The sequence below is a fragment of the Lipotes vexillifer genome, unplaced genomic scaffold (assembly GCF_000442215.2).
Source record: "Lipotes vexillifer unplaced genomic scaffold, Lipotes_vexillifer_v1.1 scaffold185, whole genome shotgun sequence".
NCBI lineage: Eukaryota > Metazoa > Chordata > Mammalia > Artiodactyla > Lipotidae > Lipotes > Lipotes vexillifer.
Genome location: NW_006794406.1, coordinates 33,440 through 59,324, shown reverse-complemented (window position 1 = coordinate 59,324; position 25,885 = coordinate 33,440). Strand labels below are relative to the sequence as shown.

Below are 25,885 nucleotides of genomic sequence, written 5' to 3'. Positions count from 1 at the left end.
TACAGCATCACAAAAAGAAAATAGTATTTTCCAGCAACCAAGCTACAAGGTGCAGAATATATGATCTAACTAACAAAGAATTCAAGTTAGCTGTTCTGAAGGAACTCAACAAGTTATAAGAAAACTCAGAAAGACAGTTCAATGAAATCAGGAATAAAATGATTTCTTTATTTCCTTTTCTTTATTAAAGAGAAGGAAATTATTAAAATTATTATAAAGAACCAAACAAAATTCTGAAACTGAAAATTCAATGAATGACCTGAAGAATTATGCAATACAGAAAATCTGCAGCAGGCCTGATTATATGGAAGAAAAAAAAATGTAACTTGGAGGATAGGAATTTTGAAATGACAGAAGAGGGAATTTAGATCAAAAAGGAGCAAAGAAAGCCTACGTGATCTATGAATATCCATCAAAAAGGCAAATATCAGAATAATCAGGGTTCCAGACAGAGAAGGGGGAGGGCAGGGAGTTAATTTAAAGAAATAATAGCTGAGAACTTCTAAAATCTGAGGAAATACTTGGATATACAAGTCTACAAAGCTAATAGACAATCCTATTATCTCAATGCAAAAAGATGTTCTCTGAGACTTTAAAGGCAGGCAGGGAAAAAATAAAAAAAGAATTAAATCTACAATAGACTGTCATTAGGCTATCAGCAGATTTCTTTGCAGAAACTCTTCAGGCCAGGGAACAGCAGAATGACATATCTGAAGAGCTGAAAGATAAAAATGGTCAGCCAAGAATGCTTTATCTAGCAAAATTATCCTTCATATATGAAGGAGAAGTAAAGTAAAGGCTTTCCCAGACAAACAAAATCTAAGGGAGTTCACCACGACTACATCTGCCTTGCAAGAAATGCTTAAAGGAGTTCTTCAAGCTGAAATGAAAACAGGCTAATCAGCCAAATGAAAACTTATAAAATTATACAATACACTGGCCAAATTGAGAAATATACAGTAGGACTTAGAAAACTATAACTCTGTAGTAGTATGGTGTGTTAACTATTCAACTATAGTATAAAGGCTAAATGAAAGAGTAGGAAAAGTAACTATAGTTGCTATAAGTTGTTAATAAATATACAACAAAAAAAGAGGTAAATTGTGACATCAATAATACAAAGGGAGAAGCAAAATGGTAGACACATTAGGAAGTAAAAATAAGTTGCTTTCAGCCTGAATTGGACTTTTTTATGTGTAAGATGTTTTACACATAACCCCCTTGGTAACAATAAAACAAAAATCTGGAGGAGATCCACAAAAGACAAAAAAGGGGGAAAAAGAGCATACCACCATGGAAAATAACCAATATACAAATGCAGGCAGAAAGAGAGAAATAACGGAAATACAAAACCAAAATGCAATTAATAAAGTGGCATTAATAAGTCCTCACATATTAATAATTACTCTAAATGTAAATGGATTGAATTCACCAATCAAAAGGCACATAAGTGGCTGGATGGATGAAAAACAAGACCCAACTGTATGGCGCCAACAAGAAAACTTTAAGGATGCACATAAACTCAAAGTGAAAGGATGAAAAGATATTCCATGCAAGTGGAAACCAAAAGGAAGCTGGGACAGCTATACTTATAACAATCAAAAGAGCTGGAAAATCTACAAATGTATGGAAACTAAACAACAAACTCATGAACAACCAATGGGTGAACGAAGAAATCAAAATGGGAATCAAAGATTATCTTAAAACAAATGAAAATAAAAACACATCATATGTAAACCTATGGGATGCTGCAAAAGCAGATCTGAGAGGAAAGTTTACAGTGATAAATGCAGATATTAAGAAATGGGAAAAATTGCAAAGAAACAATCTAACTTTACACCTTGAGGAATCGATACATGACAAGAGAACCAAGAACAGCCTACGGGGAAAGGACAGTCTCTTCAACAAGTGATGCTGGGAAAACTAAATAACCATACGTAGAAAAGAAAGTTGGGCCTATCCTACACTATTCACAAAAATCACCTTGAAAAGGATCAAAGAGTAAACATAAGACCTGATATAAAACACCCTGAAGTAAACATAGGATGGAAGATCTTTGATATTCGTCTTGGCACTGATATTTTGCATATGACACTGAAAGCACAAATAACAAAAGAAAAAATCAGCAAGTGGAACTATATCAATCTTAAAAGCTTCTACACAGCAAAAGCAACAATAGCACAATTAAAAGGCACGGACAGAATGGGAGAAATTATTTGCAAACCATGTAATGAATAAGGGATTAATATCCATCAGTTACAAAAACTTCGCATAACTCAGTAACAAAAACCAAACAAACAAGCAAACAATCCAATTTTAAAATGGGCAGAGGAACCGAAGAGGCATTTTTCCAAGAAAGACATGCAAATGGCCAACAGGTACATGAAAAAATTACGATCACCTGGAAAATACAAATCAAAACCACAGTGAGGAGACTCTGGGAGGGCTCACACCAAGGAGTACTTCCCAGAACTGCTGCCAGTGTCCTTGTCCCCACAGTGAGCCACAGCCAACCCCGCCTCTGCAGGAGACCCTCCAACACTAGCAGCCTTGTGGCTGACAGGGTCTTGGTGCTCCATCTGGGTGTCAGGCCTGTGCCTCTGAGGTGGGAGAGCCGAGTTCAGGACATCGGTCCACCAGAGACCTCCCAGCTCCATGTAAAATCAAAAGGCAAAAGCTCTCCCAGAGATCTCCATCTCAATGATAAGACGCAGCTCCACTCAACGACCAGCAAGCTACAGTGCTGGACACCCTATGCCAAACAACTAGCAAGACAGGAACACAACCACACCCATTAGCAGAGAGGCTGACTAAAATCATAATAAGGTCACAGACACCACAAAACACACCACTGGATGTGGTCCTGCCACCAGAAAGACAAAATCCAGCCTTATCCACCAGAACACAGGCACTAGTCCCCTGCACCAGGAAGCCTACACAACCCACTGAATCAGCCTTAGCCACTGGGGGCAGATACCAAAAAAACGGGAACTATGAACCTGAAGAACCCAAACACTGTAAGTGAAGCAAAATGAGAAGACAGAGAAACACGCAGCAGATGAAGGAGCAAGGTAAAAACCCACCAGACCTAACAAATGAAGAGGATATAGGCAGTCTACCTGAAAAAGAATTCAGAATAATGATAGTAAAGATGATCCAAAATCTTGGAAATAGAATGGAGAAAATACAAGAATCGTTTAACAAGGACCTAATAGAACTAAAGAGCAAACAAACAATGATGAACAACACAATAAATGAAATTAAAAATTCTCTAGAAGGAATCAATAGCAGAATAACTAAGGCAGAAGAACAGATAAGTGACCTGGAAGATAAAATAGTGGAAATAACTACTGCAGAGCAGAATAAAGAAAAAAAGAATGAAAAGAATTTAAGGCAGTCTTAGAGATCTCTGGGACAACATTAAATGCACCAACATTTGAATTATAGGGGTCTGAGAAGACGAAAAGAAAAAGAAAGGGACTGAGAAAATATTTGAAGAGATTATAGTTGAAAACTTCCCTAATATGGAAAAGGAAATAGTCAATCAAGACCAGGAAGCACAGAGAGTCCCATACAGGATAAATCCAAGGAGAAACATGCCAAGGCACATATTAATCAAACTATCAAAAATTAAATACAAAGAAAAAATATTAAAAGCAGCAAGGGAAAAACAACAAATAACATACAAGGGAATCCCCATAAGGTTAACAGCTGATCTTTCAGCAGAAACTCTGCAAGCCAGAAGGGAGTGGCAGGACATATTTAAAGGGATGAAAGGGAAAAACCTACAACCAAGATTACCCAGAAAGGATCTCATTCAGATTCGACAGAGAAATTAAAACCTTTACAGACAAGCAAAAGCTAAGAGAATTCAGCACCACCAAACCAGCTTTATAACAGATGCTAAAGGAACTTCTCTAGGCAGGAAACACAAGAGAAGGAAAAGACCTACAATAACAAACCCAAAACAATTAAGAAAATACGAATAGGAACATACATATCGATAATTACCTTAAATGTAAATGGATTAATTGCTCCAAAAGACATAGACTGGCTGAATGGATACAAAAACAAGACTGGCATATATGCTGTCTACAAGAGACCTACTTCAGACCTAGGGACACATATAGACTGAAAGTGAGGGGATGGAAAAAGATATTCCATGCAAATGGAAATCAAAAGAAAGCTGGAGTAGCAATTCTCGTATCAGACAAAATAAACTTTAAATAAATAAACTTTATTACAAGAGACAAAGAAGGACACTACATAATAATCAAGGGATCGATCCAAGAAGAAGATATAACAATTGTAAATATTTATGAACCCAACATAGAAGCACCTCAATACATAAGGCAAATGCTAACAGCCATAAAAGGGGAAATCGACAGTAACACAATAATAGTAGGGGACTTTTAACACCCCATTTTCACCAATGGTCAGATCATCCAAAATGAAAATAAATAAGGAAACACAAGCTGTAAATGATACATTAAACAAATGGACTTAATTGATATTTATAGGACATTCCATCCAAAAACAACAGAATACACTTTCTTCTCAAGTGCTCATGGGACATTCTCCAGGATAGATCATATCTTGGGTCACAAATCAAGCCTTGTTTAATGTAAGAAAATTGAAATCGTATCAAGTGTCTTTTCCGACCACAATGCTATGAGACTAGATATCAGTTATAGGAAAAAATACAAACACATGGAGGCTAAACAATACACTACTTAATAACCAAGAGATCACTGAAGAAATCAAAGAGAACATCAAAAAATACCTAGAAACAAATGACAATGAAACCACAATGACCCAAAACCTATGGGATGCAGTAAAAGCAGTTCTAAGAGGGAAGTTTATAGCAATACAATCCTACTTCAAGAAACAAGAAACATCGCAAATAAACCTCACACCTAAAGCAACTAGAGAAAGAAGAATAAAAAAACCCCAAAGTTAGCAGAAGGAAAGAAATCATAAAGATCAGATCAAAACCACAGTGAGATATCCTTTCACAGCTATATCGTATCAATAGCTATCACCAAGAAAAGAAGAGTGACAAGTGTTGGTGAAGATGTGGGAAAAAAAGGGAACTCTTGTGCACAGCTGTTGGGACTATAAACAGTTTAGTCAGTATGGAGAAGAGTACAGGAATTCCTCAAAAAATTACAAACAGAACTACCACATGATGTAGCAATCTGACTTCTGGGAATATATCCAAAAGAAATGAAAACAGGTTATTAAAGTGATACGTGCACTACCAAGTTTAATGCAGCATTAACAATAACCAATGTACAAAAACAACCTAAGTGTCCATCAATGAGTAAATGTGGTATGTGTATATATATTCCATTATATATATATATGAGATATATATGTATATATATAAAATATATATGGAAATGGAATACTACTCAGCCACAAGCAAAAAGGAAATCCTACCATTTGCAACAACATGATGGATAGTGAGGATTTATGCTAAGTGAGATAAGTCAGACACAGAAAGACAAATATTACAAATTATCTCTTATATGTGGAATATAAAAAAAATATTGAACACAAGGAAACAGAATGGAAGGGTGGTTACTAGGGGATCAGAAGTGGGGATATGGGAGATATACTGTTTAAGGTACACACTTGCAACTAGCATATAAATTAAGACGTGGAGATATAATACACAGTACAATGATTATAGACAACAAAACTGAATCATAAACATGAAACTTGCTAAGAGCCTATGTGTTAATTATTCCCATCACTAAAGAAATGATAATTAGGGGATGTGATAGAGGTTTTAGCTAACACTATAATGGCAATCATACTGAAATATAAATATATAAAATCAATATTCTACACATCTTAAACCTATATAACATTATATGTCAGTTATTTCTCAATAAAATGAGTATAATTCAATATTTAACTGATAAGGAAATAATTTATTTACAGATAGACTGTAATGTCACTTTTATTACTCACAAGTGTTAGGTGTTCCCCAGTGGAAAATCAACCAAAGAAATAAAATATTTGCATCAATAGTGTGACTGTCAACACTTAAAATTGTACTGTTGACAATGTTTTAAAACATTTCATGTTCAAAAAATTATATAGCAGTAAATAATATATAGGGGAAGATCTTTACAAATGTTAGGCGTAAGTCTAAATATGAACTGAAACTCTTCCTAATCACAATTAAAATTATAAAATATGCAGTATGTCATTTATGTATTTATATATAATAGTTATATGTGTTATGAGTATGTGTACATGTAAGTTATACATCTGAGATTTTAAAAAACCCTCATTGTATACTTTTATAGCCATAAACAAATCAATCTTGAAATAACAAAAATGACTTGAACGTGATACAAATTCTTTGTAGAAAATAGGAGAAAAGTCTTTTGAAAGATTCTCCCTCCAAAAGTAAACTGTAAATAGAGGCAGATACAAACACACAGAGCAGTCAATGCTCTCTCAATTTACCAAACCTACTTTATGTCATATTTTGTCATACAACATAGAAACTAGAGCTATAAATATATACTAGAATGTTAGATTTTCAAAAAATAGTTGAAAAGTAACCAATTACTCCACAAAAGAAAAACAAGTCACCTTGCACATAGTTGATGTAGATTCACAGGACTTTATATTGTTTTGTTCATGAAAAAGTCTTGCATGTCTCTATACCCATATCAGCTCAACGGTGAGTTGGCACCTTCTGAAGAGTCAGAAAAATGTTAGAATACCCAATTTCTTCTTGTGGCCCTAGTGCTAGAGACACTAACAAGACAGAGGGAACCAAAACAGGGAGAGTTTTATAAAGGGTATATTAATAAATTGAAGAATTTTCAGACACCCAATTACACATTTTTTTCATATTATTTACCTGTGGGACAACATGTAAATATGTGTAATTGGAGTGCCAGAAGTTAGAGGGAAGGGAAAGTTGAGAGGAAGTGGGGGACAACAATAAGAATAATTTGTGACTTCCCAACAATTAAGTTAAAGAGGCATGTTGTAAACGTCAGAGCAATCATAAAATAAATAAAATGAAGGAATATATCTAATAAGCCAGAAGAGAATATAAGATGGAATAAACATTTTCAATACAAGGCAGAAAAAGAGGAAAAGAAACAGAACAGAGAGAAACAGAAAACAAATAGCAAAATGAAACATTTAAAATCAACCATATCAGTATTACATTAAATATAAATGAAATAAACAGGAGTTAAAATATAAGAGTTTGTCAGACTAGTTTAAAAAACAAACAAAAAAGACCAAATTCTATGCTACATGCCTAAAGTATGAAATATCACAAATGTGCATCAAGACGAATGCAGAAACAAATTGCTATAATCATACAATGGAATACTATTAAGCAATAATAATGACTAAACTACTGATAGAGTTAACAACATGGGTAAATTTCAAAACAGCACACTGAGCAAAAGACACCCCCCCCCACGCCACACACACATAAGTGTTTGATGATTCTATTTTTCTATAATAATAGAACATTTACAACTACTACTCTACAGTGATAAAAATAAGATACATAGTTTCCTGGAATGTAGGGAGGGCTGAATAAGGGAAGCTATAGAATATTTTACTTCACGATTGGGGTGATATTTAAACAGATGTACCTCAAAGTGAGAGAATTCATTGCAGCTTATGTCAATCATAATTTAATAAAATTCAGAAGGAGTATTAAATTAGAAATAAAATTAGTATTAAATTAGAATAAAAATATTATATCCAGAAATGTTAGTGTTAACATGTTAAAAGATGCTTAACAACAGTTTAATTTACGGTATGTAAGCTTAAAATTATAATTAACAACAATGTGAAGACTAATTAGTAATTAATGTTCTATAAAAAATTATTTCTACACACAAACTCACATACATATACATACACAGTCACATACATACACACACATATATACACACACATATCTAAACACACACGTAAAATAATTACCAATTGAAGCTGAGTACATTTGTTTCATGTGCGTTTCAATGACATAAGGATCCCGAGAGCTGTAACTTCCCAACTCAGGGTAAAAGCTGGAGCCAATGTCATCTGGGGGGTTGTGTTTCCCTTGTGGATATTTCTTGGCTATTCTAAGGTCCCAATGCGAGAGGATTGGATGGTTCCAATGTATATATTTACCATCAAACTGTGGATTTCCATACCAGCTGTAATAAAATACATGTAAAAAATAATTCCGAGGTGGCAGTTCTTCTGGATAAGGTTCCGAGGCTTTGGAAGGTTTCATAGTGATTTCAACACTTTTTAAATTCTTGACGTTTGTTTCACTGTCGATTCTGTCACTCTTTTGGGAATCAAAAGTTTTTACCAAATGAGGAATTTGTTGCCGAATTTCTGGAAGAAGGTCAAGTCCAAAAGGATCTCCAAAAGCAGCTTTATGTGGTCTCAGCATTTTTAAACCCATCATCAGAGAGAAAATAAATAGAATAAAAAGTGACAAAGTGATGCAAGTCCTTCTTCGAAACTTTGCCATGATGTCATACTTTAAATTCCAAAATGGTAAATGTTTAGCTGTAATTTATTGAAAACCGGTAATTAATAAGTGGTATTAACAATATTTTCCAATATATTCAAAAGGAAAACTAAAATCCATAAAGTGTTACACTGCAAAATTTTAAAGTGCATTATGACATTAACTATATAATCAAATCTTTATACAAAAGAATCTACATATGGCTAGACTGAACAGCAGTATGTATTTGGAAATATCACAATTGCATTTTTGTCAGACAAAGATTTTAAGAATTTAAGAAAATGAATATATTCTTCATCATTTGGACAGATTTTACATATACTGACTATAGAAAGGAAACACTCCATATAGAGAGACTAAAATTTTCTAAATATAAATATAAAATGAAAAGTTCATATTTAAAAAGGAAATATTTATGAGTATATTAAAGACCTAGTCATTAAATGGAATTTCAAAAACTTATTCTTTGACTACCTCACTTCTAATGACCTGTTCTTCCACCGCATTTCAGCAACTCAGGTGTCATACTCATAATCTTGATCTCATCATTTTCAATCAAAACCATTTCATTTTTTTCCATTTTCTACACATACCCTTCCACGCTTTGAGCCTCTCTACTTTAGTACTCGCACGCAGTCAATTCCTTTACCTCTTTGAGATGTCTAATCCACTGATTCTACCACTTTTTCACTATCACTTTTTTTTTTTTTTTTTTTTTTTTTTGCGGTATGCGGGCCTCTCACTGCTGTGGCCTCTCCCGTTGCGGAGCACAGGCTCCGGATGAGCAGGCTCAGCGGCCATGGCTCACAGGCCCAGCCGCTCCGCGGCATGTGGGATCCTCCTGGACCGGGGCAAGAACCCGTGTCCCCTGCATCGGCAGGCGGATTCCCAACCACTGCGCCACCAGGGAAGCCCAGTACCACTTTTTTTCTTCATGTTTTGTCTCTAGTGAAGCAGTTTATAGGCCATAGTTCAGCACTGAAATTCCTCATTTGCAAAACAGTAGGCCCTCCATATCCACAGGTTGTTTGAATCCACGGATGAGGAACCCACAGATACAGAGGGCAAACTGTACTATGCCACTTTACATAAGGAATTTGAGCATCCACAGATTTTGGTATCCACGTGGGTCCTGGAACCAATCCCAGCCCCCTCACGGATACTAAAGGACAACTGTACCCTTAACTTCCTTTACTTCTCTCCTTCCTTAATACTTATCTGGTAGAACCTCAAATGGATGGCTGGCTTGACCTTGATCCAGAATTACATAATGATATTGGAGAAAAACACATACCATGTTGACTTTTCACTCTGAATTTATGACCATAAATTTTGGACATTCAGGATGGCTTAACAAGCCTATTACTACACCCCAGTACTTGCACTTTTCTAACCTCAAAAGAATTATTTCATTCCTTCTCATTTTTCATCAGACGTGCTACTACATCACCAATTTCCTTTATTCTCTTCAGATAGACATGTCTTATACTTTGTAGAGAAAACAGAATCAATCACATAAGAAATCCTTTATCTTCCTATTAAGAAGTTAACCTAGTAACATCTACTGTTTTATGTCAGCAAATATTTCCAATTTTAACTTTAGTATTGTTTCACTGCTTTGCTTTCCTTCTTCAAGAAGTGCTATTACTTTTATTGAATCTTTGCTGAATTTTTACAACTGCACCTTCTCTTTTTCACCTTTCTTCATTTAATTTTGATTTTTAAGCGTCTTGTTACCCTCTATTTCTCATATGGCATTATCTGTTATGTTTGTCTTCTAGTCTTCAGATAGGAATATGAATTTTGTCGATTTTAATTATCTTAATATTCTCTCATTTCTGAGTTTTCATAATGGTAATTTACTTGTTCATTCATATCTCACATAATTACTTTGTTTACTTGTATTTAAATATTAGGTTACAGTTGTTATATATTTATGAACATGGTTCTCTGGCATGCTTCAAGTATTTACAAGTTTAACTCTTTTGCCCATAATGACTTTGCATGGAATTTGACTCAAATTATTTTTTTTGTTGCTAAATATTACATGAAATAATTTTTCCTTAATGTTTGAAATGAATGTTCAATCATGATAATTTTTCTAGCTTTACAACTCTAGCAATCATTCTTCTGTTGTTTTTGTGAAGTTTTAATATGGCCTTGAATTTTTTTCCGAGATCAGTTGGTGTTTACTCCATTCCCACATTTACCTGGAACTTTATTTCCCTCACTTTTATTTTGTTCCTACTCTGCTCAATTTGAAAGTTATTTCCAGAAGTTACTCTTCAATATGAGGCTTTGTCCTGAAAATGAGCTTCAGCTACTTAGATTTATTTTAAAATTTTATAAATAAATAAATTTATATCTTTTTGTTATTGATTTCTAGTGTGAGTCAACTGAAAACATTTCCAGTGTGATTTCAATCCTTTGAAATATGTTGAGACTTGCTTTAAGGCTCAACCTATGAAAGATTTTGTTAAGTATCCCATATGCACCAGAAAGGAATATATGTTCCACAGCTAGTGGTTACTGAGTTCTACATATGTCTACCAAACCAAATACACTAAGCATGTGGGTTATATTTTTCATATTCTCACTCATCTTTCTTCTACTTGTGTTAAAAATCCCCCACTATCATTATGCCATGTCTATAACTGCTTACATTGTATAATTGTCACTGATGTTATTATGTGGAGACAAATTTAGGAGTTATATTTTCCTGAAGTATTAAATCTTGTTTTATAATGAAATGTTCCTTCCCTTCTCTACTGATGGGTTTTGACTAAATTCCTTGTTAATCATACAATCTCTTTGCTATTAATTTAGTTATCTTAGTGATTACAAGCATGTACTCTCACTTGTCAAAATCCAGTATGAATTAAACTTTACCATTTCTTAAACAATGAAAGCACTCTTAGAAGATTTTGTTTCCTTTATCCCTGCCCCAACTTTTGGCTCCTATTTTGGTATATTTTATTTTTTTACATATACCTTATACCCCTCCAGATATTATATTGTTCTGTACAGTCAATGTTCATTATATTTACCCTTTCCTTTGTTCTTCACTTGCTCCATATTTCCATTTAAAATAATCTCCCTTAGGATGAAGAAATAATTCCCTTTAATAGGGTCTTTGGTGTTGGTCTGCTGATACTCTTTTCATATTACTTTGTTTGAAAGTATCTTTATTTTGCCTTCACTTGGACTTTTTATGTATACACTTCTATATTTGTAATTATTTTCTTTCAGCATCACCCTTATCTTCTGTCTTTGATTGTTTATGATGAAAATCCAACTATTATTTTTTCTCTTTATTCCTTTAAGGATAATGTATTTTCTTTTTCTCTGGTTGCTTTTAATATTTTTTCTCTTCATCTTTGGTTTTCAGCTGTTTTTCTATGGAATATATAGTAGTACGGTTCTCTTAACTTTTATCTTGCTTGATGTTCAAAGTGCCTCTTCAATCTCTGGGTTGGTATCTTTCCTTAGTTTTGTAAAACTCTTGAACATTATCTCTTCAAATATTGCTTTTGCTCAATTATTGCTCTCTTGCTCTCTCATCTCTCATTATGGAATACATTACACACATCAGAATTTTATGTCCCATGTGTTTCTTCAATATTTTTAAAAATTTTCCTCTTTTTGTCTCTCCATGGTTGTCTGAATATTTATTTCTGAACTATTTTCAGTTTCCTGATTCTCTCCAGCAGTGATTAATTAATTTCAGTTATAATTTTAGTTATAGAATTTCCATTTGGCTCTTCTTAGAGATATCAGTTCTCTGCTAAAATTTTCCATCTTCTTTTTTAACTCCTTGAATTGTTTAATCCCATTTATTTAAAGTCCACCTCTAATAACCTGAATCTGAAATCTTAGGATTCTGTTTCTATTGCCTGTTTGGTTTTTTCCTCTTAATATCTGTATAGTAACTCTTTTTTTTATAGGCTAGGTTATTTTTTTACTGAATTCCAGACATCATATATGAAAATTTTCAGAGACAATGTGAGGCTCTATATATTATTTTCCTTCAGAGAAAGCTTATTTTTGCTTCTTGAAGACTTCTAGGGTAGAGGAAGATTATCTTAATATAATCAGAGATTGAAATCTTCAAAACTAGGTATAAGTCCTTCCGAAGATTTGCTGTATTTCTGATTCATCTTTACTCCTTTATACTCATGGGTTCTGATATCAAAGTCACAGGTATTTATCAAGATCCCTCCTCTAGGATGGGCTTTGGAAGGGCCCTGAATTCCAATTTTGGTCCCCAAAGAGCCACAAAACTACCAAAAGCTCTATTCATTTTCTCAGCTGCCACTTTCTACTTAATTCTCAGCTTTTCTGCAGCTACTTTTGAATCAGAGGTTTTAAATAATGCCCCCTATTTCCTACCCTAATCTCTCAAAGAAAAATTAAGTTTTAGGGCTAGAATCATTCAAATACTTATATAATCCCACCTGAATTCCCTTATATCCTTAGTATAGTGAAAGGCTTTCTATACCTATGACTCAAAATTCAGATGCAATAAATAAAAAACAGATTAATTTAACTACGTTAATTTTTAAATATATATATCAAAAGCACTATAAAATAAAGTGAAAGGACAACTGACAAACTGAATGAAAATATTTGCAAGATCTTCTGTGTCACTCAAAACTAGAAAAATGTAAATTAAAACCTCACAAAGGTATCATTTCTTATCTATGAGATTGGCAAAAACTAAAAAGTATGAAACTACATCCTGTTGGCAAGACAGTGAAAAGCACTCCTATGCATTGCTAGTGAATGCAAATTTGTACAACATTTTTTGGGAATTGGCAATATCTAAAAAAATTACACATCCATTTTCCTTTTGACTCAGCAATCCTACTTCATGGAATTTACCTTGAAAATACGCAACCAATAGTAAGTACATAAGTTCATATACAGCATTGTTTGTAATTGTAAAATGTTGAGTATTCAGAAAAAAATGAGGAAGAGCTCTTTGAGATGACAGAAAGTGATTTTCTGGATATACTGGCTAAATGAAAAAAGCAAAATGCAAGTAAGAAAAAATACATTTTCTCAAGTGAGCAAAAGAAACATAGAAAAACAAGAATCTAATAAGGTTGATTATCTACAGAGTTAGAGACTGGGTGGAAAATAAGGGGAGATGAAAATGGGGTAGAAGGGTGGGGAATGGAAGTAACTCTTCTCAGAGTATAACATTTTATGCAGTTTTGTGTTTTTGAGCTACATTATATTTCACATATTCAAAACAAACAAAAAATATTTAATGTTAAACTCCAGTTAGTAAGTGGGTTATTTTTTGCTATGAAACAGATTAGCAACTCTTAAAATACTTAACATGTATTGTAAAAATAAGCAATATATGCTGCAAAATGGGGCCCAGGTTTTTCACTGACAAAAAAAAAAAAAGTGAGTTACAAATGTAGGAAGTGGGAGGCTAAAACAAAACTTGTGTTGTCAGATTGCAATTGGCAGTATCAGTATGGATGTATGGCTTTTAAAAGATCAATAAATAGGAGTGTGTGTGTGGGTAGGTGGGTGTGTACACATATAAATACATGCAATTTATTTCCTAGCTCTGTCTACTGAGAGAGTATAGAACCAAAGAAATCCTGGCAGCAATAAACACATCTGATGACGAGATTCTGAATTGTATGTAGCCCTGTCTACTTGATAGAACCAGGTTGATTCCAAGAAGGTGGTCAAGAAAGTATAAGATGAGCTTGGGACATCTTGCCAGAAAATCAGGAAGTAGTCAAAAACTGTAGAGACATGTCCATAGGACACAGGAGTCAGCTTGAAGGGGCAACTACTGACTAAATCTGGGACAGTTTCAGCATCAAAATAATGACAAAGAATAATAAATTATAGACATTAAAATAAGAATTCATGAATCTATACTGACATTTTTAAAATGTAAAAATAAATAAATGGAATAAAGAAGACATTTTAGAATACCAACTAATAAATTTAGATGGAATAATGGAATTGGACTATCACTATTTGGCTACTACCATAAATGTATCAAGGAAGAATCATTAATGGATATTAAATGAGGGGTTAAAAGAAGCAGGGTTTATGAGAAACAGGATATCTACATATTGACAAAGCATCTCCCCCCCAAAAGATATCCAATTAACTACAAAGAGAGACATAGTAACTTAACAGTGCAGAACCTAGCAGACACCACCTTAAACAAGTGGTCAAAATAAAGTTCAGCAGTTAATTTTGAATAAGTAGATATCTTGAGTCTACAGAATGGATGCTCTAAGAAGAACACAGAATCACTGCTGTGGTATTTCTGTCAGTATTAATCCGGATCTAATCACAAAGATACATCAGACAACATATTAAGATACTCACATACACAGATATGTACCTACATATATATATATATATATATATATATATATATATATGTATACATATATGCATATATATGCATATGTACACATATTACATATAATATGTATGTAAAATTATATACAATGTAATATACGAGTGTGTATGTGTGTGTGTGTAATGATAAAGCAAATGTGGCAAAATATTACCATTTGGTGAAGCTGCAGGAAAAATATACAGGGATTGTTGAGTTGTTTGTATTACTTTTGAATCTTTAAGTCTAAAATTATTTGAAAATGGAAAAGAAGAAAAAAAGACTATCACCAGCAAACTGGAGGACATGAACTCTTAACATAACACCTGCTTATTTCGGGGAAGGACCAACTCATACAGTCCTTAAGCTTTGCACTGCAGGACTCCAGGGAGTGATATTCCTATGTATGGAATGTGACAGCGTTGTGCATAGGAATAAAGGATGAGATAACCATTTTGACCTGCTTCTATGATTTGCTGTCCTAAAATTTCCAAGTTGTCAAGATAAAAACAAATCCTTCCCTTTACTTAAAGAAGGTAAGAATTTTGACAAGCCATTAAGTAGAAAAAAAATTATGGATATAATATAATCTCAACTACAGAGAGGAAGGAAGCATACTTAAACATGTATAATGATTACCTCTGGGTAATCATTTACTCAGTGATATTTTCTTATGCTGTCTTCTAAAATTAGAACATAATATTTCATAAGGAAGAAAAGTTTGTTTCGAGTAGGTATTTTATGAGGAAATAATCAATGGTAATGAATATTGACAAATCATAGAGAATGGGAGGAATGACTACTAGATTCAGAAATTAGTAAGACATTGATTTTTGAAATGTTGATCAGCTGAATGGGTGAAATGCATGGAAGAGTCAAGACACATAATGGAAAGAATATTGATTTTGAAATCTGAAGATCTAAGTTCAAATCAGCTTTGTTGACCTAATTTTGTGACCCTGAGTTTTTTTTAATCATCTTAAAAGAAAAAAATTAACAATTCTGTTTTCTGACAAAGTTGTTCTGTAAATCATGCAAGATAACGTATGTGAAATAAAATGTAAAAGGGTAATGTTTTAATCAAATGTAAATACTGATCGGATTTTAAAAAAAGAAAAGTGAAGAAATATATGAAACAAATAGTTCTGAGGCATTTTTCTATTTGTTAGATTCATTTCTCAGAGCGATGGATGAACACAAAACACAAAATATCTATTTATAAAAGCCGCATTTCCCCCGCTTTTGCCTCTAAATCTAATTTCTCTTTTCATTTAATTCATTCATTTAAAATGTTTATCACATCATTATAGGTGATCCACTGGCTCTACCCCAACCTCCTGATCTCAGTGAACAATAAGGCATCTCAACCTAAATAAAGGCAGCAAACCACTGTGATTAAAAGCATGGGCTCTGCAGTTCAAATGCCTGGGTTCAAATTCTAGCTGTGCCTTTTCTTAGCCATTTCACCTATACAAGTGGCTTGATCTTTTCCCTGCTTCTTTTCTCACCTTCACGAGTTATTACCTCACTCAGAGGATTTTTGTGAAGATGAAATAAGTTGTTATAAAACCCTTAGAATCATTTCTGGCTTAGTGTAACACTGAATTTATTCTCATGATGATTATTATTAAAGATGGGTGTCTGGCAAGCAATCAATAACCAACACATAGTTTACTCTCTCTAAATACCTATTCTCCATATAGCTAACTTCTGATATACTACTCTAATCCTTCAAGACAAGGCTGAACTGTTGCCTCTTCTTGATACCTCTCCCAATGATTCCAGGGTGAAAAGTACTCACTTTCCCATACAGTCTATTACACCATTACCTACTTTTTAAATTGGCTTTTTAAATATATTGCTTCATGCTATTTAATGTATTATACCCCCTACTAGACTGTTCCATAAGGTCCAGAAATGGAGTCCCTACCTTTACACTCTAGTAGAACCCAGTATGTCTTACATTTAGTCAGTGGCCATTAAGTGTTCAGCTTAAAGAATTTAATTTCTGGCCCTTTTGTTTTTGACATTGGTATTTATTTGGGCAGTATGTGTATAAGCAGATTCTACTGACTATACATATAGTTGACATTTGACATTGGTATTTATTTGGGCAGTATGTGTATAAACAGATTCTACTGACTATACATATAGTTAACATGTTCAGTCTATACTAAACATATTATATAGGAAGAATCATAGATAGATCTAATAATTTCAAAAATCCATTTTAATAAAAATTATCATGTCCAACTTAGCAAAAAGATGAAACTTGAGATGCCTAGCAAGTCTAACGATTTTTAGTAGAAAAGGAGTGGTAGAACTACTTATTTGGTTTCAACAAAAGAAAGAAGTTTCAGAAGTCACCTCAGAGAAAAAAAATCCAAGTTAATTGCAGATGTAAAGGTTCCCAAAGTAGTAATGTACTCAATACTCAAGGTACTGGGTAATAAAAATCTAGTATCTTCAAAGGGCAGTTTACATGACATAATAATACATAGAAATAATACGTTCTTTTGAAACTCGATGGCTTCTATTTTTGTGTTTGGTGATTTGGAGGTCTTTTCATCTTTTAAATGATTGTTTTTGACTTAGAGGTCTAGTGAGATATAAGAGATTCAGAATTAGTGTGATATCAGTTATGATTTCGAAAAGGATTAGCTCCTACCCTGTTACTCAGAAAAGCCAAAAAGATTTCACCTTTTAATTATTTATTATTATACAAATTTCTGGTTGCTTTTTTCTTTTTCTAGCTGTTTCCTAATATTATTTTCTAAGAAGCCATTGTAGAAAAATATAACTAACACTAGAAGACACACTTGGAACTTTCAAAATCCATTTCTGTACCACGAGTTCCTTGCTTAGGTCGGTTTTAATGTAAACACCTGTACCCTTTCGCTAACAGAATTCAGTTAAGCAGAATCTCATCTTTCCATTTTAATCTTCCCAACAACCTATGATGTAGAACTTCTTTTTAATACCATTTTACAGATGACTGAACTAAGGTGCAAAGCATTTGGTAACTTTTTCCAAGTCTCTGGGCTAACAAATGGCTAAGTAACCTGTCTGAGGTTAAGCAACTAGCAAGGGGCAGCGAAGTATGGCTCTAGAATTAAAGCTCTTGTCTTCATCTTATTCCACCTTCCTACAACATTTTAGACAAATCAAGTTTAGAGAATATAACACCATAAATTTTGTGACAGATGAAAACTGCTGACATGTGGTCATGTTTTCATTTAAAGATTATGGATTTAGAAAACAACGATTATCTGTTACCTACTCATAAACTGCAGTCCAAATTTAATCTGAAGAAAGCTTATTATCCTATCATACACTTACTATTCATTGTGTGACTAAAAGCCAACAGCTGTGGTAATGTTTTATGCATAAAGCCTGAAAATCCACAAGATTCACTACACAACACTATTTTTTCATGGTTTACATATAGCTCAACATGAAGGGAGTAACACATTGTCATGAAAACGATGTGCAAACAACGTAACTTAATATTACCAATACCTAGATTTTATCTTGTATTTTTCTTTCAAACTATTGTCTAAATACGTAATCAACCCATTCCAGTCCAATTTGCCTTTTTTTAAGGTCATATAATTAACATTTTCCTCCCTTGTTTTATTTTTTTAAGCACTTCCGCATTTTCCCTTAACTCTTATCCGCAGGGTCTTGCAACATTGAAACGAAAACAAACTATCCTAACTGACTATATTTCAATTTGCTCCTTTAGAAAATGGGAAAAGATACTATTCCAGCAGAGTTGCACCCTGCGATTTAGCAAACGACAACAGTCTAAGATGATAGTACCAAACGTGTGAACAGGTTCAGTGGAAAACCCATTTCTGCCTCGGCCTCCCCACCCTCGCTCTACTCTCCGGACGGCCGGGCTGGCGGCTCGAGACCGGAGCCCGCCACCTTCCTGCTATAGCCCAAGCCCGGTAGGCCTCAACCTTCCCACTTGCCCCCAAGGCTCAAGGCCGAGTTTGGGGACAAAAGGACACGGCTCTGAAAGGCTTCCGTCACTCCCGAAATACCCAGCTTGCTGGGGAGGGAAGGGAAAACCGAGGCGACAGGAGGTTCCGCTCCAAAGAAGTGGCAGAGACGACGCCAGCAGGGTAGAGATAAAGTAGTAATATAGAAGGCAATAAAACTAAGCCAGACAAAGTAAGGGGTAAGAGTGACAGAGTAGGGTGTCCCAAGGTCCCAAAGCTCGCAGCTTGAAGCCCCCAAGCCGCCGGCCGGAGGGGCGCAAGGTCAAAGGCCGTCTGCAGGCGAGCAGATTGGCTGGCGGGTGAGCGCGCAGGCGCTGGGGGGTGGCCCTGGTGCCGGCCAAAACCTCATCTGCAGGGCCCAGAATCCTCCAGCCACTCACCAGGGTCTAGGAATTCAGCCACCAGTAGAGACTCGGCCGCCCGAGATGTTGAAGCTGGGAGTACAGAAAGCCCACAGCTGCCCTGGTGCGAGCCCGAGCAGCCCTGCCTCCCGAAGAGCGTTCGCAGAGCTTTCCGGGAGCCCCGAGGGGCGGGGCTGGGATGGGGCGGGGCTCACTGAGTGGGCGGGTCTCTGGTTTCCCAGCAGAAAGCCCTGGGGTCTGTGAGGGACTGGAAGGGGTGTGGGTGAGAGAAGGGAGAGCATTTTCTGGGCATCTCGTAAGAGTGGAGAAAAGGGGCAGAGTAGAACTGGGCTGGACTCGCATACTCTTTTCCCAACTAGAGATGACTCATTCCTCTCTTAGAAACTGGTCTTCTAAGCTTCTGCTGGGAAGCTTTCACTAATAAAGGACAACTGTATTTGATGTGAGGTGTCCAAAAGTTGCTTTTAACTGGAGGACACTGGCTGTTTTCAAATTTTTTAAATTAAGGAACCGCTTGCCCTTTAAAAAAAAAGGAAACTTTACTTGGAAGCTAAAAAGTAAACAGAGATGACATTTTTAATTTGCAAACATACTTATAAAATCACGTTTGTGTTGGAATACTTATAGAAATAATTGAGAACAATGAGGCCGCTGCGAAGAGCAAGAACTTTTGAAATAGGGGTTACAGCTGAAGGTTTTTCACCTTACATCAGCCTCAGAAGCCAAGAGAATTCTCTATTTTGTTTGGTTACATAGTAACAAGGAAATACTCACAGCCTAGAAGCTGCTAATGCGAACGATTAGCAGAGTAAGGACTCTCCTTAAAATTTAAGGAGAGTAAGGGCTCTCCTTAAAATCTCACTGGATTTTTTAAACAAATTTTAATTGTGAAATGTACATATGTGAATGTATCCCATATGTGCACATTTTAAAGAATAATAATAAAAGGAATACCCAGGTACCCACTACATACCTGAAGATTCAGAAAATTACCAGCATTTTTGAAGCCTTTTAAGAGGCCTCTTTAAAAGTATCTTTCCCTCCCAGCCAGAAATAATTATTATTCTAAGTTTTATATTACTCCTTTACTTGCTTTTTTGAAAATAGCTATATATGTATAAGTTCCTAAAAATATAGCTATCCTGGTGTTGTATTTTTATGTAAGTTATACTACATCTTTTCCAACTTCTTTTTTCACTGCACATTCAGGTTTTGAGATTCAACTACACACAAATCCATTTCACATGGACTAGGCTGGCACATCATTATCCGTAACACCCACACTACTGTTAGATTTTAAAACTTTTGCCTGGTGGTAGCATCTGATTGATCTTTTAATTTGCATTTTCCCCCTTGCTAATAGGATTGTGCATCTTTATATGCTTAGTGGCTATTTGGGTTTCTGTGAAATGCCTGTTCTCAATTTTGGCTCATTTTGTTGGCCTGATTGTTTTTGAAAATTAATTTGTTGATAATCTTTATATATTTTTAAAGCTTAAGTGCTTCTCTCTTGTCAGTTAAATGTGTTACGAATAGCTTCTCTTAGTTTGTGGATTGTCTTTCAACTTTTTACCGTATCTTTTGTTGACTAAGAGCTGTATATTTTAAGGTACTGCTAGTTGAATTTAACAATTTTTTAGATTATAATTTTGTGCTTTTTGCTTTCTTGTTTACAAGGGTCTTCCCAACCAGAGGCCATAAGCTATTCTCTTTTACTTTCTTCTAAAAGTTTTAATGCTTAATTACAAAATATTTTAGACACAGAAAAGTACAGATAACATAATGAACAACCATGCACTCAACTCTATGTATCCAAACATTTTGCAAGCCCCTCTTCCTTACGTTTCTTCTCTAAAATTTCCTTAGCTATTCTTGTCTCTTTACTTTTTCATATAAACTTTAAGATGAGTCAGCCAAGATCCATAAAAAACCCTATTTGGATTTAATTGGAATGGAATTGGCAGAGGTCTACTGAGGTTCAACGTAGATACTGACTGAATTGTGTCCCCAGACTTTCCCAGACTTACTGGTTTAGACAGGCTAGTGAGTGGTGGTTCTGCCTAGTGCTTTCCATCCTTGTTCACATTTTGTCAAACAGAGAAAATCATATTTTCATGAAACATTGAGGCAAAAAGCCTACTTGCAGTGAACACGGTGGATCTGTGACTCTGACTATCCCAGACTCTATGTGGTAAATCCTAGGGTTCAAGAGAGTGATATATTGGCATACCTGTAACACATTAGTGGCACCCTAGATGAGAAGCTCTGCCCTAGCCAATTAATTTCACTTCACCACAACACACCACTATATAGAGTCTTCAGGAAACTGGGGTTCCAGCAGTTATGCTGGGAGATGACTGAAAACCACAGTGTATGCTACTGTGGCTTGTGGACAGATTGGGAAACCACCCGTTTGTGGCATCCATCTATGAGTGAGGACTAGGTTTGGACAATCTCATCAGTGCTCTATATAAGCAAGCTCCTGTTTGTCTTCCATGCACTAGTGTTATTTCCCAGCTCTGCATCATGTAGTTTTGTTTTATAACTTAGTGCATGTCTTTCTAGTTCTTTTCTTCTCTTGCAGTAATAGGGGATTTGTAAAAAGGTGAGATATCAGTGTCCTTTTGTTCATGAGAGATACATTTTGTCATGTTCCTTTTCTGATTGGCTAGTGAGTTTATACCACTTCAGGCTTTAAGCTCCCTATTCTATTTGATTACAGTTTCAAGAGGAATATTAGAATTGTAGCAGTAGAATTTTAATGCAGGCCTGTGTATTCCAGGAAGAAGGGTTTTCTGAGAGTCCAAGTTGATAATGTGCCTAGGGACAGCTGGGTCAAGTGGTAACTAGCAAGGCAGATTTTGGTGGCACCAGCCTTTCTGTTATCATATATGGATTTTCAATCCCCTCTTTTCTGTACTATATTTTTTCACAGTAAACTTATAAATTTATAGTAACCATAACTAGCAAATAGGTATGTGTTCTTAAAATAGAGAATACAACCCTCAGGACCCACACTCCCTTACTTTCATTCTTCTAGGATTCTATGATATTGGAAACATTACTCAATTTCTATTTCTATCAATTTTTAAAACTGATAAATGGGTGACAGTAATTTGCCCTAGAGAGAGAGAGTTATCTAAATGGTCAAGTTAAAAGCTGAAAGGAGTTTGTGTCCTGAAATTCCCTACTGCACTGGAAAAGACTAGTGTCTCCTTGACAACATAGATTTTGCCATTTTTATCTTTATGTGTCCGGAGCCAACAAAAATTGTTGTCATGTAACCAGAATTCAACAAACAATTTTTGGGGGTGATAATAGAGTGAAAAATTAGGTTACTTAGTCGTTATTATTTAACCCTACTTCCCGATATGTTTGTTCTGGTCCCCAAACTGTCCTACTGTCTGTCTCATTAATACAGTTTCCCCTCAGTATCTGCAGGGGATTCATTGGTTCCAGAACCAACATCCTATACTAAAATCTGTGGATGCTCAAGAACCTTATATAAAATGGCATACTATTTGCATATAACCCAGGAACATCCTCCCTTATACTTTAAATCATGTCTAGATTATTTATAATACCTAATTCAATGTAAACACTATATAAATAGTTGTAAATACAATGTAAGTGCTATCTAAATAGTTGTTGGAGTGCAGCAAATTCAAGTTTTGCTTTTTGGAACTTTCTGGAATTTTAATTATTTTAAAATAATTTTCGACCTGAGTTTGAATTTGCAGATGTGGAACCTGCAGATACAAAGGACCAGCTGTATTTCAAGTCTTTTTTTCCCCTCCAGTCTTGGAGGTTTTATTAGAGTCTCCGAGGCAATCATGCCATTCTCTCTCCACTCACCTGAGATGTTTTCTCAGTTCCTGTCCACATTCTCTCCACTCCCATCAGTCAGAGTTATTTTTTGCAGGGAATAGAAACTGAATCTGGCAGCTAAAACACAGATAGGCTTTATGTGAAAAACTATAGAGTACAGCATGAAGGTGAAGGCTAGTCCTTTAGGCAATGGCAATGGATAGGAACCCAGAAGGGCTGGGAGTTGGGAGCACAGCTTCATACAACAGTACAGATTAGGACACTGATACTTTCAGGGATGTACTGAACCCTCAAAGCTGTTGATACCACCATGAATAATTTCTCAATTCTGCCTGCATTATTTGTCTCATTTCTTCAAGATTCAAATTTTGGGCTGGAATAATCTGCTTAGCTACGCCCAGTTTATATGTCTGTATCTCCTTAGCTTCCCCAGGTGATGCTATTAGAAGGTGGGGCCATGAGAGCAGAGCTCTCATGAATGGGATTAGTGCCTTCATAAAAGAGGCTTCAGAGACATCACTTGCCCATTTCTGCCATATAAGGATAAAACTAGAAGTCTACGACCCAGAAGAGGATCCTCACCTCACCATACTGGCACCTTAATCTTGGACTTCCAGCCTCCAGAACTGTGAAAAATAAATGATGTTTATAAGCCATCTGGTCTATGGTATTTGGTTATAGCATCCCTGGACAAACTAAGACAGCAACTAGACTGGCCAAATGTCTTGACAAAGGCTCTTTTCCTTCTCTGATTCAAGCACTTGCCCGGATCACGGCACTCCTGAGTGATGGAGATGGGAGAGAGCTCCAGTGTCATACCTTCTCATACAGAGGTGGCAGGATGTTCACCTCTGGTTGACTGGTGCTGCTAGATGTAAATGCACCAGTGACTGGGTATGGGCCATCTCTCATGAGGGACACCCTGTTCCTTTCACAGGCATGGTGGCAGCTGAGACAGATGCATGCCTTTAGTTGAAAGCTGGGCCAGCAGGGATATGCAACACTTCCTGAGTGGGGAAAATACTTCACAGGTTGATCCAGAGCCTCTTGGTGTTTTGAGGGAAGGAAGTGTCATGTATTGTGATAGTGTGTTAGTTTCATATCCTAATCAGCCAGACTGAAAATTTTACACCACTTAAACCCAAGCTTTACAGATTCATTTCCTAAGGCATTAGTGTTTGAGTTTCTTCCTTTCCAGGATGCTTTAGGTTCCTTAACCAAATTGACCCAACCTTTCTTCTGCCATAACACCACCCTCTCCTGACATAAAAAAGGAACAGTTTGCAAAGTCACTGGAAAAAAAAAAAAAAGTCTGCTATTTCCTAAGATAGATGAGCCCACTCATCCTCTGTTTATATATGAGAGTCCACAAGTAATTCTTCTCAACAGTATCTGCTGTAAGGTGATCCTTCTGTGCCTGCTTATTCTAAGTAGCTGGGGATTTTCTGTGCCTGCTTATTATAAGAAGTAGCTGGCAATTTCTCTTAAAAGAAAAGAAGAAAAGACATGCATTTATTCTCTGATAAAATTTTTTTCTGTTAGAGAACCCAATTAAAAAGCAGGTCTGTGCCTTGTACATCTTTTCTTCCTTCCATCATATCAAGCTCCATGAGTGGAGGTACAGAGATGTCTGACTCACAGCTGTGTCTCCTACATGCAACACATAGTAAGTGCTTGCAGTAGGATGAATAATGGCCCCCAAAGATATTTAGGTCCTAATCTCCCCTGAACCTATGAATGTTACTTCATATGGCAAAGGGAACTTTGCAGATGTGATTAAGGATCTGGAGCTAAGGATTACCTGGGTGGGTCCTGTCATCACAACTGTCCTTATAAGCCGCAGACAGAAGGAGATTTGACAGAGAAAAAGGCAGTGTGTTCACTGAAGCAAAATGCTATGCTGCTGACTTCGAAGATTGAGGAAGGGGCCACAAGTAAAGAGATGCAAAGAATGCAGCTCTGGACACTGAAAAAGGCAAGAAAACAGATTCTCCCCTAAGTCTCCGAAGGGAGAGTGACCATGCCAACACCTTGATTTCAGCCCAGTGAAATTGACTTCAGATTTCTGACTTCCAGAATGGCAAAAATATAAAGGTATGTTTTTTAAGCTACCAAGTTGATAGTAATTTGTTCCAGCAGTCGTAGGAAACTAATAGAGCGTTCAATGAATGTGTTGGATAACTGAAGCAATGAACAGGAGGGATTCAGTAAACATTACATTAATTATAAGATGCCCAGGTTGGTCTAAAAATAGTGTGTGAAGAGAAAGACAGTAGATATATTGTATATTCTTTTGTAATATAGACCTGAAAAGGTTCTTGGGATGTGAAACAGCATTCTTCAAATATATCCACAGAGTTAAAACTAATTACATTGACTTAACCAAGATTTACCAAAGCTCATTCTGGTTGTTTTGGTTGGTTTTGGTTTGTTGAGATTGCTCCATATGTTAGTTTTATGATAATTGACTTTATTTGATTATGCATTTATTCAAAATTTGGGGTGGGGGTGACTTCTATAGACTACTTCAATTCATAAGAAATGTCTGTCTTCTAGGAGCTTGCCATCTACCAAGAGATACAGAGCTATATGCTGTCAATAATTATATTAATTATCTACTTAACACTGCTTGGGTTACTTCAATAATATTTTATGGTCCATATGTTCAAAAGAGTTTGTGCTCCTATAAGGGAGGCTTTTTTTTCCACTCACTTATGTATTTCTATAGCACCTAGTTCAATGCATTTCATGTAGTAAGTCTTCAAATATATTTAATTGAATT

At 35.5% G+C, this 25,885-nt stretch overlaps 1 protein-coding gene across 1 annotated transcript in view; it reads right to left on the bottom strand.

Moving 5' to 3' along the window:
• MANEA (mannosidase endo-alpha) overlaps positions 1 to 19,391 on the bottom strand; it is a 69,204-nt gene extending 49,813 nt beyond the window's left edge. The window contains exons 1-2 of the mRNA XM_007467181.1: positions 19,294 to 19,391; positions 7,981 to 8,562 (exon numbers count right to left, since the gene is read on the bottom strand). Of these exons, the coding sequence (XP_007467243.1) occupies positions 7,981 to 8,524 (544 nt within the window). The 5' untranslated portion in view covers positions 8,525 to 8,562; positions 19,294 to 19,391. The remainder of the gene's footprint in view (positions 1 to 7,980; positions 8,563 to 19,293) is intronic.
• Positions 19,392 to 25,885: the final 6,494 nt, after the last annotated feature.